The sequence below is a fragment of the Canis lupus genome, chromosome 21, assembly GCF_048164855.1.
Source record: "Canis lupus baileyi chromosome 21, mCanLup2.hap1, whole genome shotgun sequence".
Taxonomy (NCBI): Eukaryota; Metazoa; Chordata; class Mammalia; order Carnivora; family Canidae; genus Canis; species Canis lupus.
The window spans coordinates 54683558-54703614 of record NC_132858.1 but is presented as its reverse complement, the minus strand read 5'-3'; the positions used below and the strand labels follow the sequence as shown (position 1 = coordinate 54703614).

At 56.5% G+C, this 20057-nt stretch overlaps 1 protein-coding gene across 15 annotated transcripts in view; it reads left to right on the top strand.

Annotated features, from left to right (window-relative positions):
- Window positions 1-20057, top strand: part of IKZF1 (IKAROS family zinc finger 1) — a 91630-nt gene that overhangs the window by 52201 nt on the left and 19372 nt on the right. For 9 of the 15 annotated variants that reach the window (XM_072791733.1, XM_072791735.1, XM_072791731.1 and 6 more), the window contains 2 exons: window positions 13157-13417; window positions 18645-18812. In XM_072791733.1, the coding sequence (XP_072647834.1) occupies window positions 13157-13417; window positions 18645-18812 (429 nt within the window). The remainder of the gene's footprint in view (window positions 1-13156; window positions 13418-18644; window positions 18813-20057) is intronic. The other 6 variants (XM_072791739.1, XM_072791740.1, XM_072791738.1 and 3 more) reach the window with 1 other exon arrangement.

Below are 20057 nucleotides of genomic sequence, written 5' to 3'. Positions count from 1 at the left end.
GGGCGTTCACGATGTCACTTTTTTTTTTTTTTAGATTTTATTTATTTATTCACGAGAGACAGAGAGGGGCAGAGACACAGGCAGAGGGAGAAGCAGGCTCCATGCAGGGAGCCCGACGCAGGACTTGATCTCGGGACCCCAGGGTCACACCCTGAGCCGAAGGCAGACGCTTAATCGCTGAGCCCCCCGGCGTCCCCAGGTTGTCACTCCTGTCCCGGGCCTCATGCTTGCTCACCGTCCCCTGGCACATGACAGGACCTTGCTGTCTTGTCACTGTTTCTCCAGGCAGCATGACTTCCTTTAGCCCCGATTCGGTGCCTGAAAAAGTCCCTTTTTCCTCTCTTAAAGCTTGGATTAAGCCCCATCACTCTGTTTTTATTCTTTATTTTATTCTTCATTAATTTTTATTTTATTATTCTTCCTCATTTTCTCCTTTGCATGATTTCTTAAGATTTACAGGGATCGGAGGTGAATTTCATCTTGCTGCCTCCATGCGTGTGGCGATCATTAGCACAGGCAAATATTACTTTTACCAAAAAGAGGTACTTTTTTGTTAAGAGAAAAATGAAAGAGCATGAGGGACATAGCAGGATGGCCTGGGTGGCTCAGCGGTTTGGGGCCGCCTTCAGCCCAGGGCGTGACCCGGGGTCCCGGGATCGAGTCCCGTGTCGGGCTCCCCGCATGGAGCCTGCTTCTCCCTCTGCCTGTGTCTCTCCCTCTCTCTCTCTTTCTCTGTCTCATTAATAAATAAATAAAATGTTAAAAAAGGGAGGGGGCATAGCATTCAGGAAGTGTCCCTCGCCCTGTTCTTTCACGTGTGGGACGTCTCATCCCCACATTCTGATGAACTGTGTTGGGGATGGGGGGTGATGGGAGGGCCAAGTGGTACCAACGTGACTTTCCAGGATCATCCCATAAATAGCACCGTCGTTTTCGAACCTGCAGTCTTCTTACTCGTACCGTTCAGAAGCAAGGACGTCACTTGCTGCTTTTCCCTTTTCTAAGTTACAGGTCTGGGTGTCAGGGCTTCTGCCTCGGTCCCTCAGTTCACGGTGAGACATGACAAGTGCGTCAGTAAAACAACCAGAAATAGGGCAGGTCCCCAGGTGTGCTGCAGAGAGAGAGGGGCTCAGAAACGGGTTTTTGGCCGGTTCTCCGGGCTCTTGGTTGGCGCTGGGCCGCGTCGGCTCTGGAAGGCAGATCTGAGCGCTGGAACCTGACGTCCCGCTAAGCTGACGTTGGCCATCTTTGTCAAGGCCCAGGTGAAGCGACCAAAGTGGCCGCACAGCCTGGCGGTGCGCCTCAAACAGCATCGGGGTCATTCCCAAACGGAAGGGAGCACCGGCCGGGAGTACTCAGGGCCGAAGGGAAGCCCGCATGGACTCAGGTCTGCAGTGACTCAGTTTCCCTGAGGGTACTTGTCCTTGCTTGACATAGCAGGTAGCCCCACAAAGCGCGACCCTTGTTTGTTCCCCGTTTAGAAAGCTCCCTTAGGGTGAGTGGGCTGTAGCTGATCCCGTAAGCCTTGAAGTCTTGTCGACAAGACGGGTGTTGATCTGCTGCTGCTTTTCCACCAGGGGACAAAGCCACCGCCAACCGAGGGCCTCGGTCTCCACACAAACCCGACAGGACAGATATGGGGGTTCTCACTGGGTGGGCAGGAGTCGGTGGCCCCGGGCCCCTCAGTGCGCACAGCTGACGGGCGGTGGGGCCAAGGCCAAACTGGCCTGTGACCCCAAGCCCCCTGCCCCCCACCACCCAGCAGCTGTCCTCCCATCCTGTGGGCTGACGTGACACAGGCCACGGGACCCCGTCAGGCTGAGAGCTGGTCCCCTGTGCTCGGCTTACACAAGTTGACGTCCAGTCTCGCCCTCAGCAAAACCCGGCGAGAGCAGCTCGCCTGCCCCCGACTCGCTGCACACAGACGCCCCAGTGTCACGGAGCCTGGCCCGCTGCCGCCACTGAAGTTAAGCTGCTTTCTCCCACGTATTTTGCGACGTGAACGAACTTCTGAAAATGTGCAGATCCGATCGTTGTCTTCAGGTTGTTGAGTCACCCATTCTGTCCTGAGCACCTGGCGTGTCGTAGGCAACGTGCGGGGAGTGGGGGAGGAGGGAAGCGGGTCCCTGCAGCCCTTTGTCTGAGCACAGAAGTGGGCTCCCGACCTCGTCAAGTCCAGAACCGAGCCATATGCCCCGAGGATTCTGGGCCGGGGGTGGCCAGAGGGCGGGCGGGCTCTGACGCAGGCACCACAAGGGCGGGAGGCTGCAGCCAGCGCTGGGGAGAGCCAGTGACCTCCGGAGCGTGGGGCGAACGGGGCTCTCCCCAGTGGAGACCGCGGCGGAGGCTGTTAGGAAGTGACTGTATGGCCGCCGAGCAGGGGCCGCAGGGAGTCCACAAACGGGGTGCGGTCAGTGAGAGGGGTTTTTCTTACATTATCCGTTGAGGTGCATGCATTTGATTATCTGAATTGAATGACGTGCTGAGGGCCACTGTCACCGCTGACCAGTCCTGCAGGGGCTCGGACCCGGGCCTTGGGGCTGGGTGCTCGCAGCAGCAGTGCAGGCCGCCGGGAGCTCTGGGAGCAGACGGTGGCGAGGAGGGCGGCCCTCAGCATGAGCGTCTTGGGGCACAGGCCCGGACCCGGGAGGGCAGCCCGAAGGCGAGGTCCACAGGATGCCTAGCCACCAGCGAGCCAGGGTGGCAGGAAGCACTGGCAGGATGTGGCACAAGCCGAGGCAGCCTCGGCCGGGCGGTGGTGCCGGGAGGTGATGCGACGGGAGAGCAGGAAGCGAGAAGCCCTGCAGGAGAAGACGTGGGCTGTGGGGGCCCAGGGTGGGGGGGGGGGCGCGTGCGTCAGGCCCGCGGGGATGCAGATGCCAGCTCCCCTGGCGCAGGCGGGATGGGGAGGGACGCGGGGGCTAGCGAAGGCGCTCGTACTCGGATTTGGGAGCTGAGTGGCGACAGCCAGGTGAGCTCCGCAGCCGAGGGGCCCGGCGGCGTCCGTGGGTCAGACTCCAAGGTGGTGTGTAGCTCAGGCTCCCGCTGGGTGAGGCTGAGACAGCAGTGCCTCCCCGGGAAGGGCAGTCGGGACTCATGAGCAGTGCCCCCTGCCCCTGGCGGACCCTGGGGCTCCCCAGGGTGGACGGTGGGGGAGGAACCAACATGCGTCCCAGGACCGTACGGGTACGGAGTTCCCGGAGAACCCGGGCCTGGTCCCCATGACGTTAACCACTCCCCCAGCAGGAGCCAGCGTGGTGCTTCGGCGCTGACCAGGCTCACCTGTCCCGTCCCTGGCCTTTCTCTGCTGCCCCAGGTGGGGACCCTGTTGCTGGCACGGGGTGGGGTTGGGTTGCCAATCCTGAAACGCTGGGTCGGTAAGCCCCACAAGGTCACCACAGACCACACTTACCCAGGTCACTAGGATGTTAATAACCCGACCGGGCCCAACAGGCTAATAGGATTTAAAGGCCAGACCCCAGCCTCTTGCTAGCTTCTCCTAAATACAAATCTACATGTGTTTACCGTCCCCAAAAAATTGTCCGCATCCTTCTTTGACTTCAAAGTGGAACAGACTTCCTCCTCCTGTTTTGAAGAATCTCAGGTCTGTTTTCACCTCTCCCTAAGGTGACAAGAGCATGAGAAATTCAGGTGCACGACCAAATGCAAAGTGAAGTGTGGTTTGTGGGCATTTTATCTTTTTTTTTTTTTTTTCCAGAATGTTCATCAGCATCACAGTCTGAACAGAATTCAGAATCCAAGCCATTGACGGCATTTTCTTTGAAAATATTAGGACAGTTTGTCGAATAAAAATTCCTCCCAAATGAACAGGACAGGACAGGACAGAAAGGATGGGGTAGGACCAGACAGGACAGGACAGGATGGGGTAGGACCAGCTAGGACAGGACAAGACAGAAAGGATGGGGTAGGACCAGCTAGGACAGGACAGGACAGGATGGGGTAGACCAGGTAGGACACGGCTGGACAGGATGGGGTAGGACCAGCTAGGACAGGACAGGACAGGATGGGGTAGGACCAGCTAGGACAGGACAGGACAGGACAGGGTGAGTTTCCCACGTTCCTGTTGTGCACAACTACCATCCATGGATGCTGTGTTTTTCTCCCAGACCAAGGAGTTAGTTGTGCATGAATATGTGTGGTGCGTGACCAAGAGCCAATTCCTATCGGCTCACCTTTCTTAGGGGATTAGAACAGCTCTGTAGCTACAGCCGTGTTTTGTTTTTTAAGCTTTTTGTCCATCTTAGGGAATCAAGGATGAAGGACAAAACTCAGAGTGTCCATTTGAATGATGGTAGGCAGGGAACGGATTCTCCCGCAAACGATGAGCATTCAGTGCTCACGAGGTGCCGTGTCGTGTCCTGGATTTCAGGGTTTTCCCTGGGGTGACCCAAGCCCCAGGCAAGTCAACATTTTCCACCACCAGACAGTTGGTAACTAGTGTGCCTCTCGAATCCCTCTGCTCCTGAACTCACGAGTTACAGTGACCGTGAACACCTCGCGCCACTGTGTTCATCACAATGCGGACCACCCGTGGCCTGTGCAGCTGCGCGGGCGCCAAGGGAAGCCGAGCTTCCCGACCCATCTGAGCAGCATCTCAGGGCGTGCGACAGTGTCCGATTCAACACTTAATCAGTCTGAGACCCAGTGTTGTCATGCCCTCCTTTTTAAAAGGCAAGACTTTGCCCCCTCTCCCGTTAGGTGGATGGGCCAGCCCGGTGCGTACAGACACGGGCCTTGGAGAAGTTGACCTGACAAGTTGGAGGTCAGCGCCAAGGTCACTGTGAAACTGGCATCTCCTCACTGGCTGGCCGCGGACGCCGAGCTCAGGTGCGCCCAGCAAGCGGCCGCTCACCTGCCCGTTTGAGGGGCAGCACGGTAGTGACCGCCTCCGTTAGGTGCAGACGGTCACGGGCGGCATGAGTCAGGAGGCCTGAGGGGTGGTTAGGACATAATTAAGGGGGTCGCTTCCAGGAACAGCTTTGTGAGCCTCTCCCAAACGCCGCCCACTGTTTTAATGGACTTTTCCTGGGAGAGCAGGGAGGCTCTGTGACCGGGGAAGTTTGGAAGCTCGCCGCAGTTTTAGCAAGGTCTGTTTCTTGGAGACACTGGGGGATGGGGGGCGTCCCCCCTCCACTAATTCAGGGGGTGGCCCAACAAGTTTAGTTGCAGCTACGCCGTGCTCACAGCTCCGATAGACATGGGGACGCCACCCTTGGGGAGCACACTCGGTGCATGTGTGTGCATGCACGCACGGCTGCATGTGTGCACGTGGGCGGTATCTGCTAAGCCTCCAGGTCTCGGCACATGGTGGGAAGCTCTGACCTATAAAAACAGAACAAGAACTTGGAGATTCAAGGCGCTGATAACATTTACGAAGGCGGCTGATAAGGAATACCCACAGACATTGATAGCTCTTCTTGAGCGAGGGAAAAACACTCATTTTTCCCCCACTCAGTGGGTCGTGAGAACATTTCTGATGCTCTACGAACACTTTCTAAGAAATGTTGAAAATAAAGAACGTTTGCCGCACAATTCAGCCCGGCAAGAAACACACTGCTTTTGTGAAGATGCGCGCTGTCCTGGGACAAGCTGTGCCGCGGTGCCCAGACCTAGGGTCCGTGCCCACCAGTCCTGCCCAAAACCTCCTCGCGGCTCCAGCGTGTGTTCTCGGCTACCAGCCCTAGGATGCGCAGCACAGCAGAGCTTGTGCAAACGTGCCGGGAGCTCAGACCTCTGCGTGTCACGGCCCTGCTCCTGGCACCCCTGGGTTACTTTCCAGGTGCCTGAGTGAAGGCTCAGCATTAGCGGATTAGTGGCTAACTAATGATTTTGAGCAATAATACTTTCTTTAAAAAAAAAAAAAAGATGGGGATCCCTGGGTGGCGCAGCGGTTTGGTGCCTGCCTTTGGCCCAGGGCGCGATCCTGGAGACCCGGGATCGAATCCCACATCGGGCTCCCGGTGCATGGAGCCTGCTTCTCCCTCTGCCTGTGTCTCTGCCTCTCTCTCTCTCTGTGACTATCATAAATAAATAAATAAAAAAAAAATTAAAAAAAAAAAGATGACCCTTGTTTTTATTTATTTTTATTTTTTATTTTTTAAGATTTTATTTATTTATTCATGAGAGACACAGGCAGAGGGAGAAGCAGTCTCCAAGCAGGGAGCCCGATGCGGAACTCAATCTGGATCTCCAGGACCACACCCTGGGCCACCCAGGGATCCCTGGCCCTTGTTTTTATTTTTTTTTTAATTTTTTTTTCCCAACCCTTGTTTTTAGATGCTTACTCTATCTCGTGAACACTATCAAAAGCCAGCTTTCTTTTCTCCTTCTTAATTGCAGTTGTATATGGGGCCGATGGCTTTAGGGATTTTCACGCACTAATTCCCAAATCTTTCTCCCGTAAGTATATGCCTTGCTTCTGGAAAACAGAAACACGTATCCATTCCATACTCCATTTCCATGGTGTAAATATTGTGAATGCATGATTCTCCCCATCCTGGCCATTCCATGTCTGCCGTCCAGGGCATTGCTGACCCAGTAAAGTGCATGTGTAACCCTTGGGACCGTTGGAAGGTGCACTGTGGATCATGCCTTTCATTGTGGCTGTGGGGTAATAGGGGTAGAAGGGACGCAAGCACTGAATTGTTGCTCTGCCAAAGCCGGTCATCAGCCCTGCCCTTACCACGCTGAGTGTCCCCTTGCGAGTGAGCGTGGGGATGGCCAGACTTCCTCTCCCCATGAGACAGCCCAACGTATTCGCACAATGACTTTTGCAAATCTGTGGGACGGGAGGAAGATACACACTCTCCTTCTGTTGCTCTGAGGTATTAATTTCAGAACCGAGAAGAGAAACATCCCGGGGCTCGGGGCCGTTAGGCTGCGGTGCGGTACCTCGCTGCCCGAGCACACACATTAGTGCCTGGTGCGCACAGGACGTTCCTGATCTGAGCTGTTAAAACCAAAAGCAGATGTTGATTTCATTTTTAGGTCTGGGGAGATGAGAACCCATAGATAGGTGAGGGCAGCGGCTTGGAGGGAGCATTTTAGGGACTAGAATGTGCTTTTTAAACATTTCTTAAAAATGCTTTAAAATATTTAAAGGAACCTGAATTGGTCGCCTCCTTTGGACCGACGGCCTCCGAGCCTGCACTAGTAAATTCCTCGCTGCTGTAAAGCAACACCAGCAAACAGGGTGTGCTCGTTAACACCGCAGCAGTTGCTGATCCAGGCACAACCCCAAAAGGTGTCAGTAACGGTAAAAGTAGTCTTCTGACATCCTGCTCATCAAAACTATTTGACGTCTAAAGGATTTAGCAACAACCCAGATTGGTGATTGCTTTCCCAGGACGTGAACGTCGTCGAGATCTTTCTCTAACCAAGCTTCCTTTGGTTCAACTTGGAAACAAGAGCTTGGGATTTATCTCTGGGAGACGCGGATGCGGGTATACGTGTCCATATGTGCACGTATGTGCGTGTGGGTGCTCATACAATCCCATAAAACACAAAGGTGCCAGGACAGAGAGGTTTGGAGGTGAGCCCTCACGCTGCTGCGAGGTTGAGAAGTCAGATGCACTTACAAGTCAGAAAACACATTCTGAGATGTTTTCACTAAACCCGAGGGAGGTTCCGGGGCAAGCATTCGGTGATGTGCTCACGTAAACATACGTGCTACGTGCAGATTTTATAAGGTCGATGATACATGTTTTGATAGATGCCAGTCTAGACGTTTATGCAAATGGCTTCTCCTTCCTCCCCACCCCCTCCCAGCTCCCCAGACTGTGAATACCCTCCCCCTCCCCCCTGCACAGAGGGCTGTGCACCTGGAGGACTTCCCGCCTCCCCCGCCCCCAGCAACCCAGCTGCCCTGGGCCGACACCGCCGCCTGCTGCGCAGGGTGGAGAATTGCCCCAGTCACCCCTCCTCGTCTGTTTTCCTTCTATGAAAATTAAAGACATGACCTGTCTGACCCTGCTACCTCCTCCATCCCAGTTTCTGTTCCTAGTCACCTGAGGAAAACATACACGTGCTTGTAAGTCATGACCTTGTCAGACTCCTCCTCCTCTGCCTCTGACTTCTTTGCATTTAGAGGCCAAAGGTATCAAAGAATGATAAAAATGTGCCTCATCGTGCATCTTCACAAGAAAAATACCCCTACGTTTTATTGGGGCTTTTTTTCTTTGTTTTTTTTGGTTTTTGTTGGATGTGGCACCCACACGGGTCTTGAATTCATGACTCTGAGACCATGACCTGAGCCAAGATCAAGAGTCAGACCCTTAACGGACTGAGCCACCCACGCGCCCCCCCTCAAACCTCTATGTTTTAAATGATAGAAGTTATAACAAGTTGCTTTATGAGCTTAAAGATGCTTAAAAGTTCTCCTAAATCTCTCTTAGAGGCAGCAGAAAAACATCTACAGACTGCCTCTTCATCTTAAATTTTAATTTAATTACGCTCATTCAAGACCCCTTGTCAGTGTGGTTCATTCCCTTTTTTGAGTTTTGCTTGCTAGTCACTGGTTGCAGAAATATTTCTGTCTCCCTTTTTTTTTCGTTCATGGTAGGGAGCCCTCGAGGCTCGATAGGTAGTGGCTTAAACTCATACTCTAGGGATGATTCCAGAATGTCTTCTCCGTGGAAAAGCACAGTCAGAGGGCCCAACTTTTACCTTACCAGTAAACAGGAAGATGTATTCCAGAAGGGCACGGAGCACGGGGAGGAAGCGCAGCCCATCTGCCGGGGGGACTGCCAGGGCACTTTATATCTATGCATTAAAATGGTTTAATCATTCATGAGTTCGTGCAGTGCTTGGCAGCACATGGAGGCCCCTCGGCCCCACTGACCCTGAGCTCCCTGGACTCTCCAGACTCTCCAAGTGCCAAACTTGTCTATGGGCTGAGCTCCACCTGGCCGTAGGGACCTGGGGGTCTCTCTTAGGTCTGCTGTGTTACTGATAACATAGGCAGCCTCTACGTTATGTAACAAGAATACTTTGATTTTTTCCTCATGGAAAACCGCATCTGAGAAGGAAAGTAGCCTTGACTCTTCCAGATTCGAAGACATCCGCTCTTAATATAAGCCTCATTTATTAAATAATGAAATGGGGCCCCTGTCCGTGCACTCCCGGTAGTCGGCGGCAGAAGAGCCGCAAGGTTAGGCCTGAGCCAGAGCGTTCGGGGGTGGAGAAGCGCCGGAGTCTCAGCTCATGTTCTATATTTAATCGCTTCAATTCAGTATTATACTGAGTTCAACATTTTTCTAAGTGGTGGATGGATGGAGTTGCAAAATATTTATGAGTAGAATCCCCACACTGAGCTAGAGCCTAGCATCTCCTAGACACGATGGTCGCCTAAGCAGTTCCAGCTCCGTGAAGATGGAGCGGGGGAGGGGTTTAGGAATCCAGGGAGGGCACAGCCAGTCACCGTGAGCCCCGGTTGGCTCAGAAACATCATCCGAAGGCCCGACCGCAGTACAGTGAACACAAACACGGGGAGACCCGCTGTTTCATGGAACCGACTGGGCAGGTGGACGTGGGCCATTCAGGAAGACCAATGACGAAGGACGGGAGGATGCGTCCTGCCGCAGCTGGCCTTTCTCAAGGGGATAGAGGAGGAATCTTGCCAGGTCCCAGGCCGGGAGGTAGACGGCTTCAATGAAGTCAGTCATCTGCCGTGAGCCCTTCGTTAGGTGGAGCAGCCTCTGGTGCCCTCGGCTTCTGCAGGCTGGTGGGATTCACCGTAACAGGCCCAGGAGCGCAGCACTGGACAGGCCTCACGAGTCCTCCCTGACACGTGCAGATGCAGAAGGTGGTCGAACAGACACAAACGTCTGCAGACGCCGCCCCCACCGCCCCCTCGGGTTCCATGAGCGAGAGGCCACCTGCCCGGCCGCAGAAGGAGCCTGCCCCCCGGTGCCACCGCCGTGCCGCACTGCGCAGGGCCGCCCTGGCCTCCCGCTCTCCCGTCCAGCCTCCTCCTCTCAGCCCCGCAATTGTTTCTCTGAGCTTGTCCAGCCCCGTGGACGCCCGCGGAGTGTCCAGACCTCACTGACGTCCTTCCTTCCTTCTGACCGCTTCACACTGTGCTTGTCCTTTTCAAAGGACACGTACGACCTGCACCCAGTGCTGGACTCCAAGGCTACGTCTTCTGTTTTTTTTTCCTTTTTCCAGCCACATCACTAATTGAGCCAAAACCCCCAAAACCCTTTTCACCTTTAAATGAGTGAGGCCGACACCGCCCCCATCCTGAGTTTGTGTTTTTTTGTTTTTTAAGTGTATTTTAACTTAGGGGACTTGACGTTTATGTCTGTTAGATTGCAATTTTGAGACCAGCGTGTCATGACTTTATCAGGATACGTTCACGCTCTGAGCCTCTGAAGATCATCATCAGCCCGTTGCCCGTGTTGTCCTCCTGGCCAGAGGGGACACCCCATTTCCACGGACACCCTCCTCGGTGGGGGGCAGTCCCTCTCTCCTGCGTGGCCAGCACCCACTTTGCATTTGTCCACAGAGATGGGAATGCTGAAGGGAGTCTGCTGGAGGGTCTCTCTCCCCTCCCTCTGCCCCTCCTCCTGCTGTCTCTCAGATATGTAAATGAATCCTTAAAAGAGAGGGAAACAAAAAGATAGCTTCTTGCCCAGATTTAGAGAACTTTCTCCTATCTTGGCCCTGGCGCACCCGTGGCGGACCCTGTGGCCCTCCGTGACGTCCCCGGTGCCCCTGGCCACTCCCTGTTGTCCTTTCTCCCTTGGTCCCTACAGACCATTCCTGTGCTAACGTGGCCTGGCATCTGTCCCCAGAGTGCTAGCAAGCTTCCAGCCCCGGAACACCGTGCATGTGCCACCCAACTCCTACCCGGAAACGTGGGCGGCGTCTGCTCCCAGGGACATGTGTGGCTCCCCGCGGTCGGCGGTGCTCTCTGTGCTCCTTCCCCCAGAGACCCACTGTGTGAGCAGCGTCCCGAGCTCCTGTCTATGAGCCGGGCCCCTCCCCTCAGGCGGTGCCTGGGGTCCACGGGGTCTCAGGGTCGCTCCTACTCAGCTCTCGCGCCACTGGAGCCTCCTGTGTGTACTTTGGTTCTGTTGCAATTCTCGAAGAAATTGCCACATGGCATAAGAGCACTGAGAAAGTCACATTATGGCTGGTGGCACGTCTGGGTGGAGGGCGCCCGTGGTACTTAAGATGACACCCATGCTGTGCTTCTCACCAGGCCGCCCTCGCCTCCTTCCTTCCTGACGAAGCTTCACCCCCACGGCAGGTGGCCACGCGTCACCCAGAGGGTCACCCCGATGCTTTCCCGCCCTCCCTGCCCTCTCACCGGGAAGGGCCCACCCAGTCGCCAGCACCACATGCTGCAGAGCAGGCCACCGGGTCACAGCAATATCCGTCTTCCTTGGCACCGGGAGCCCTGGTTCTGGCACGTGTACTTTTGAGAAAGCGAGGGTCAGTTCCCTCTATGTCCCCGCACTTCTCCAGCCACAGGAGCACAGGCTTAGAGCTTGGTCACAGCACACGGGCTGATACACCCGCCACACCAGTGGTCAGGCCTAGAATGCCCCAATCTCAGGCGGGGGTCGGGGGAGCAGCTGGATGATTAGACATGATCCCAGGTGAAGGAGTTCAGGAGTCGTGGAAACTTGACTTTCATGCTTCCAGACCATTCTAGCACCGAGCCCAGCGATAATGAGACCCTAGGGAATGTGCTTCCACCTGAAAGCGAGTCAAGTGCGGTGTGCCTGGCACAGGGTCCATGTCGCAGACATCACTTGGGTGGGGGGGCTCCATGGACGGCTCTGTAGGGAATGTGCTCCCACCTGCCCCGTCCAGTCCCCGTGCTCCTGGGTTTATCACCGAGTCCTCACCGCACCCCTGGCGGGCCAGTGCCCCCTTAACGGACGTGAAAACCGAGGCACAGGGGAAGTGGGTGACCTGCCCCCTGAGATCTCAGCGCATGGAAGGAGTGCAGCCGACCCCCCCGGCCACGAGCACCCACTGCAGATTCTGGGCTGTCCACCCATGATCAAAGGGCTGGACAGAATGAACCTGGAGTGTCACTAACGGGGCAGATTGTTTAAAACCGTGGTCTCAGACGTGACTGTGCATCCGAATCCCCCGGAGGGCTCGTGAAAACACAGAGTGCTGGGCGCCCCCCGTGGCCTCTAGTCCAGCCTGTCGGGGGCACACCGGAGAATTGGCCCTCCTGCAAGTTCTCAGTTGATGCTGATGCTGCAGGTTCGAGGACCAAGCCTGGGGACCCACTGGTTCAAAATGTCGATGTGAGATTCCGCAGTCACCATTGCCGAGCATGTCACTGTTTCTTGCACTTGGCAAAATTTACCTGCCCGCCCCCTTAATCTATGGAGACCGTGATGGGGGCGATGGCTTTCGGGGTCGCTGCAGTCTCTCCTCCGTATGATAGTGTGGGACCCATCGGTGCACCCCCGGGCTGTGCTTCTGAAGGATGCACACGCAGTGTCTCTGATTTGCTTTACCTACAAAAATATGTGAATGGCAGAGATAACTGCCCTCGATGTGACTTAAAGGGACAGGAACGCAGACTGAGCCGGGGACCCGAGTGCTCCTGAGTACCAGCCCTCGGCCCCCCCGGCTGGGGCTGCCCCCACTCCAACGAGCTGGCCAGGTCGGTTACCTCCACACGCCCTTCCACAAAGCCACGTAAGATGTCGCAGCTCTGCCCCGGGGCACAGGGCGTGTGGCCCCGGGGGCTAAAAACGGGAGCGTGACTGTGAGCCAGACAGCACACGGAAGTCCTGCGGAAGTCCTTGGGGCATCGGTGGCCGGAATTGGGAGCTGGTGCCCGCAGAGCTTTGCCCCAGAGTGCGTTAACCCGGGCCGCGGGCAACAGCCACCTCCGGGAGGGGGACGTTTCTCAGGCTTGACGACCACTTGGGGTGTTGCCCGCGGCGGGAGGCAGCTTGTGAAGTCAGCACTTACCTGCGGGCCCGCCCGGCTCCCTGGCACCTGCCCCCGGAGCCCGCGGGATCCCCGCCCCAGCCCGGGCTGCGGTCCCCGGGAACCTCCTCTGCTTTGACGCGCTGTCTTTTTGCTGCTGGGCTGTTTTGTTCTGTTTTGTTGTTTTTTTTGCGATGACACTGAGTGGCACCTGTATTGTGTCTTTCAGCCAGTAATGTTAAAGTAGAGGCTCAGAGTGATGAAGAGAATGCGCGTGCCTGTGAGCTGAATGGGGAAGAATGTGCGGAGGATTTACGAGTGCTTGATGCTGCGGGAGAGAAAATGAATGGCTCCCACGGTGGCCAAGGCGGCAGAGCTTTGTCGGGAGCTGGAGGCATTCGACTTCCTAACGGCAAACTAAAGTGTGATGTCTGTGGGATAATTTGCATCGGCCCCAATGTGCTCATGGTCCACAAGAGAAGCCACACTGGTAAGGCCTGGTGCAGTTCCTCCCTTGGTGGCCTGGAGGGGTCCGCGGGTGTAGCCGGAGGACGCGCTCTGTCTCTCGGCGCCGGCTCCCGGTCTGTTCTCCTGGACCAGCGGCCGGGGGGGGGACCTTCTCAACCCGCGCCGAGCCGACGCCCTAGAGCGGGAGGCCGGGGGCGCTAAGAGCCTCCCCGGGGCCCGCCGAGGGCCCGTGCCACGCGGCTCCCCGCTGCCCCACGACCACACAGACCTAACAGAGAGCGAGCCGTGGAAGGCGCCTCCTCCGGGGGGTCCCCCGGGAATCCATGAGTGAAATGTGCCTTTCGGAAAACTGGGGTCACAGAGCTGGGGTTTCAGCAGCGTGAGCGGGCACCGGAAGGCGGCGGGCGCAGCGTTCCGCGGAGCTGGGGGCAGTTGTCCCCAGGCCAGCCTTGGAGCGACTGCGGCTGCCGCCGGTTTCCGTCGCAGACGGGGACGGAATTTCCCAGCAGGGCCTCTGTCTGTCTGTCGGAGGCTCTGGAAGCATCAGAGAAGGCGGTATTCCGTGTCCAGACAGGAAGGAAGGAGGACAGCATGAGGCCCCGACCGTGCCCCGGCTCACCAGGTGCCCTCACCCCGGGGTCGCCCCCCAGGTGCCCGGGCGCAGCCAGCCACCAGCCCCCGCTCTCCCGCCAAGACCGGGGAGTCCTCTCGGATGGCCCCAGACGGCCTTCGAGGTATCAGAGGGCCACATAGCGTCCTTAACCGTATGCAGGAGCGTCCTCAACGGCAGAGGAACTTGACTCTGCACGACAGAGTCACCTCCCCTAGTGGTCACTGCAGGGTGAAACACGAAAGGCAGAAACCCAAGGCTTGGCCGCCAGGGGCTGGCGCTGGGGGACTGGGGGGCCGTCCTGGAGCCAGCACCTGCCGCCGCCCTCCACAGGGGGCAGAGGAGAAACAAAACGAGACAGGTGACATGCTTATTGGCTCTGGAGGCATAGCAGGGTCATAAGATGACTTAGGGGAACAGGAAGGAGACCTGGAAATCGCAGCCTTGAGTGATTCCCACCCTCCCCTCCGCCCCCCGGGCCAAACAAATTCACGACCGTCAGAAATTTAGCAGGAATTCAGAAAAATCATTGAGGAAAACCACTGGCTTGTCAGCACACACAGGTCTCTCTCCCTGGAGCTGTGATTTTTTTTCTCCCCCCGCCCCCCCGCATCTGAATCAGGGCGGCCTCCAACGTGATGCCTGCCGTGTGCGAGCGACGCGCCTGGAGAGGCCCCAGGTCTGTTTAAGTCAATGCGCGTCTTCGACAAAGATGTAACTTCTCCAATTAAGCAGACTTTGCTTTTCCTATTGGGCCCCCTTCATCCTCAGATTATCCCGTGCACTAGAGCCCTCACCTCAAGCCCTAAGTAAAGCTGGCGTGAGGGTAGGAGGGTAGTCGGGCTCTCCCCTTTGGTAATGACTCGGAAATTAAAGCGAAGGTAAGTTACCTGCTGATAGATGCTTAACAGAATCCGCTGGGCCCCGCGTTAATACATCCCTGACGGAGCACTAGAGCTCACAAGCGAATTACTTTCCTGCTAATTCATGTAAAGCCTGCCTATACTGTGAAAATTCGCTTAAATAAATATTTGATAAATGAATCAAATTCTGGCATGGTAAATTGCCAAAATATAATGACTGCCTGCCCCGATAAAAAGAATAATTGCATTTAATGAATAAACCTGCCAAGGACAGATATGCAGAGCAGCACCGGCTGTTTGCGGCCCACTTCTCCCCACAACCAGCGGCCAAGAGCCAGGCACACAGCATCATACTGATTCCTTCACTCACAGGACAAGTACATTCCGGGAATAGGGACACGCAGACCGTCAGGTTTATGGTTCCCGGCCTGGCTTTTATTAAAAAAAAAAAAAAAAAAAAAGCAAAGCCCTGCAAACGGGTGGATGGTCTTCAGGCTGTGCTCCCCTTTGCACGACTGGGGAGGGTTGCAGGGGGATCCAGGAGCACATCGGCCAAGCGAGGTCTCCGCGAGTAGACGATGCCAGGACGGGTCCTATTTCCTTGGGATGTAAGTGGAATATGCTAGAAAAGCCACGCTCTGCTGACTGTCACTCCCACCCCGACCTTACCAAGTTTCCAGTGTTTTGAGAGCGGTGCTCCTCAAACCAGAGGCCCCCCGGGGTTCCCTCGGGACACCCTCCAGCTCCCAGGGCCAGTCTCCCCACCTGGGCAGGGGCTGTGGGCACTGCTCGCTGAACTTCCATCCCCAGCTCTGCTGCTCAGTTTCTTTCTTTCTTTCCTTCTTCTTCTTCTTCTTTTTTTTTTTTTTAAACTCAAGTGTGATAGCACTGCCTTCCCCGCCAGCCACCACTTCGGGGCTGGTGTGAGCCTCACAGGCGACGGGGTAGGAGGCAGGCCGGGCCGGGGGAACCCCGCCTGCAAATGTGCCACGGTGTCGACCTGGAGGATGGGACTTTGAACGGTCGACAACAACAGTGTCTGAATGGTGGTAACTGTGTGCGGGCTCCTCTGTAGGGCAGGAAGGCACAGGGTCCAGGACCAGCGTCCAAGGACAGTCTGTTCCGGGTCTGGCTGCAGCGGGCCCGCGCTCATCCCCAGCTCAGGGATGCATTTTGTGACCTACCTTCTGATAGACCCTCCTAAATTTTCTGATGGAGGCATCGTGAAGCCCTGTTCGTTTTCTTCCCACTGGAGTTAGAGGGGCTTCGACGTGCCTGCAGAGAGGCCCTCAAGGGGCACATCCATACGGTCCCCGAGAGTAAAACCTCAATTTTGAGTCAGTGATGATAACGTCTGCGTCCCGCCGGGTATAAGAAGCGCAGCCACGGATCGCCCGGCATCCCTTAGCCCGGGATCTAGCCCAGCGAGGGAAGCCGCCTAGAGCTGAGCCCCGGGTTGTCCCTTCGGGGCTCACTGGCCTCGGCAGCCTCCGCGTCCTCGTGTCACACCTTCTGCCGGCGCAGGCAGTCAGCGATGGATGCCAGCAAAGCTTGCCGGCAGGAGTGAGACGCCAGGCACAGCCAGGGGCACGAGGACACTTGACTCAAACTAGAGACAGATTTCACTGTGCAAGCAACGGCTGCCTTTCCTTCCTTCCCGCCCTGTCCTGCTGGAGGGGCGCACGGCCTTCCCACTCCTTCCCCCGGGTCCGCTGCAGCTCAGGGACAACCCGGCCTCCACGGCGCGGTCCGACCTGTCCCCCTGCCCCAGCCTGCAGATCTGCAGCACCTCGTCAGCATAGGAGGGCAGACCTCACCCAGCCAACTGAGCTGGCTTTGGGTCATCCGTGTCCCTCACTAGGTGCATTTTGTGGGGCATCAGCTCTCCCGGCTGCCTGCCCCGCAACATCCAGCCGCAGGTCCTCTCTGTCGGGATCCCTGCGCCCGGGGACCAGTTACTTCTCTTTCCCTTGCATCTACTTGGAGCTAAAATATGCACATCCACGCACGAGTGTGACAGAGGCCTAGAAGTGTTTCTAACAGATGATGATCTGTCTCTGCTGGAGGTTCCTGGGGGCCGCCCGGCCGCGAGCTCTTTGACTCTCCTGATCCAGTACTGACCTGCGACCCAGGGATTCAGTTCCAGCTCATTAGCTTTGCTGTCACCTTCCCACGGAGCCAACTCCTTGCGCAGCCAAGTCCAACCCAGAATGCAGATTCGTCAAGACACCGAGGTGCCGGGATCCCTCCCGCGGGCCTCTAATTAAATTTCATTTTAAAGTAGTTTCAGATTTTAGGGCCGCACACCTGTTGGGCCCACTGAACAATAGGAGCGAGGACAACCACGACACCCAGGGGCCAGTGTAAACTTTTCCATTTAAGCCAGTGTTGGTTTTAACGGCACCCGACGCGCTTCTACTGCTTGCGTCTGGCAAGTGCCACCTCATCCACCAAAACCACATGAAGCAATCGGGAAAATCGTTAAATATACATTTTCACACATTCTTTCTTCCTAAGAAAAACCCATTACCAGGAAGTATGTGTGTATGTGTATGTGTGTGTGTGTTTTCATGGTGTCTCAACAGCAGATACCGTGGGCACATAGAGCTCTTCTAAAAAAAAAAAAGAGAGAGAGAAAGAGAGAGAAAAAGAAAAAGAAAGAAAGAAAGCGAGCACCTGTTGTTTTCCAAAGAGCTTGAGTGTGTGCTTAAAGCTGGCAAGCGTCATGCTCTTCCCACACGAGGCCCAAGTGAGACGGTGGCTGACGGGGAGCCCGAGACCCAGCGTGCTCAGTGGCGCGTCCCTTTCCCGCAGATGCCTGCGTGTCCATCCCTTTGTGGGATCCGAGCCCGTGGGGACGGCGCTGCCACGCGCAGCCTGGGTTCCTCGCTGTCCCAGCCGCCGCTCCACCCCCGACGCCCCTCAAAGAATCCCTAATAACCACTGGGTCGCATCCCGTAGGCTATTTGCACTGAACACACAGCTGCTCTGGGGGTGTCAGCCATCGGCAGCTCAGTGGCTCCGGGATTGAGAGGAGACGAGGAAGCAGAGGCCTGGGTGCGCGGAGGCTCGGACGCCCTGCCCCCGGGGACCCGGGCCTCTCCGTGGACCATGTGGAGCATCCTTCACAGTTCCTTAACTTCTCATTTTATTCAGTCTTCCTCCCTCTCTCTCTCTGAGCCTCACACTCTCTCTGTCTCCTTCCTGATTTGCCTGCGTAGGGACAGACAGGTAATGGAGAAGAAATTGAAAGGCAAAATACAGGAAAAATGTAAATGAAAAGAAGTTATTATAACTGTTATAATGAAGTGCCTTTCATTTAAATATAAGAATGTAACGCTGAAATGAACTTGTGATCCTGAAATGCATTTTTAATGAGTTTCCTTTTTATTTTGCTGCTTCAGTGGCATATTTTAAAGACCCTTTGAAAAAAGCCACATTAAAAACCCCACCAAATGCCACAACACGCAAAATTGGATATTGGTTTATTCCAAAACTGCTGATCAGGAAGACTGGCTCTTCATCACAAAATGTTGCAGTCACTTTATTTAAATGAGTTTGAATTTGCATTGTGATGTGCCATTCTGATTTAGGGGGAAAAAATTAGATTTTCAGATCAAATTGACCCAAGCAGCGAAGCGTTACGGAGCTGGCAGGTTGAGTCTGAAAGCGCCGTGTTCCATCAAACCTGCAGCCGGTGGGAGCCTGCGGGCCCCGTGGGCACCCAGGCCCCCGCGCCCAGGCCCGGCCTCACCGCTGCCCTGTCCTCCTCCCAGGGGAGCGGCCCTTCCAGTGCAACCAGTGCGGCGCCTCCTTCACGCAGAAGGGCAACCTGCTCCGGCACATCAAGCTGCACTCCGGGGAGAAGCCCTTCAAGTGCCACCTCTGCAACTACGCGTGCCGCCGGCGGGACGCCCTCACCGGCCACCTGAGGACGCACTCCGGTAGGTCCTCGGGCGCAGGTGCCAGGCTGCCCCCAGCCCCCGGGTCTTGTGGGTGTGCACATGCGTGGGAGCACCCCCCCACTGCCACCACCACCACCACCACCACCATGGGGGCCCAGCCCCAGGAGCGCGGGAGCAGTGCCCCCCGGGACCGAGCTGTGACCCCTGTGGAGCCCAGGACCCAGAAGGACAACATGCCCATGCACACGTCCCACTTTATGGAGGCTGTTTCCAAGGAGGCCTCCTATGCCCGGGGCATCAGGGGAGCAGGGCTCGTGCACGGGGTTTGGCCAGCTACCCACCCCCAGACAGTCCTCTGGTCCCCTTCTTGAGGTTGGTGGTTGAGCCCCATGCATTCCTGCTTTACGCCAAGGAACCCGGGGTGGTCGCCATCCCAAGGCTGAGAGGTCCGGTGAGCGGGGCCTCGGACGTCTGTCCCGACTGGGGACACCCGCCCATCCCCCAGAGGCTCAGCTCCCCATCTGGGCCTGAGCCTGACCTGTACCACTGGCCGGTGAGGCCTCAGCCGAGGGGCTGCATTGTAGCAGACGCATCCCAAACAGCCCAGAGTCTCTGAGCACGGCAACCCCAGCGCCTGACCCGTCCCCAGGCACCCCAGCGTGCGAAGCATCCGCCCATCTTTGATCAGGTCCCACCGCCTGCCTCCTGAGGAATCTTCTTTGCAATTCTATCAAGGGGCCCCACGGTCTTCCAGGCCAGAGGAGCAAAGCGCGGCCGCTCCGCCTAGCGGGGATACCTCACCCCGGCCCTCCCAGATCTCGTCATCCAGACCGTGGGGTGGTCAGTAACTTCTCCGGAGCAGGGCCCTGTTGGGGAGGAGGAGGCTCCGACCAGCTCCCTCCCGACATCCCCAAAACCACACTCTTCCCCCCGGAAGGAAGCGGGGCGCCGCATCCCTGGGGAATACGTGCCTGGAATCGGGCTGTCACCTCCCCGATATGGTTAGTGTAGTTCATGGCCAGGGACTGGTGGCCTGTCCCTCGGTCACGGAGCAGGTACCGAGCGCCCAGGGGCCCGGAAGGAAGTAGAGCACCAACGTGTCACCGGTGTGGTGACACAAGAGTCTGAGGGGACGTGGGTGTGCAGGGAGGGGACCGTCAGCCTCCAGGGAGGCCTCAGGAGGGACTCCCCGTAGATGGAGAGGCTTGAGTCCACACGGAAAGGTGAGTGTCGAAGGTTTACCTTCAGAGAGGTTCCACCCACAGGCGTAATTCCGTACAGGAC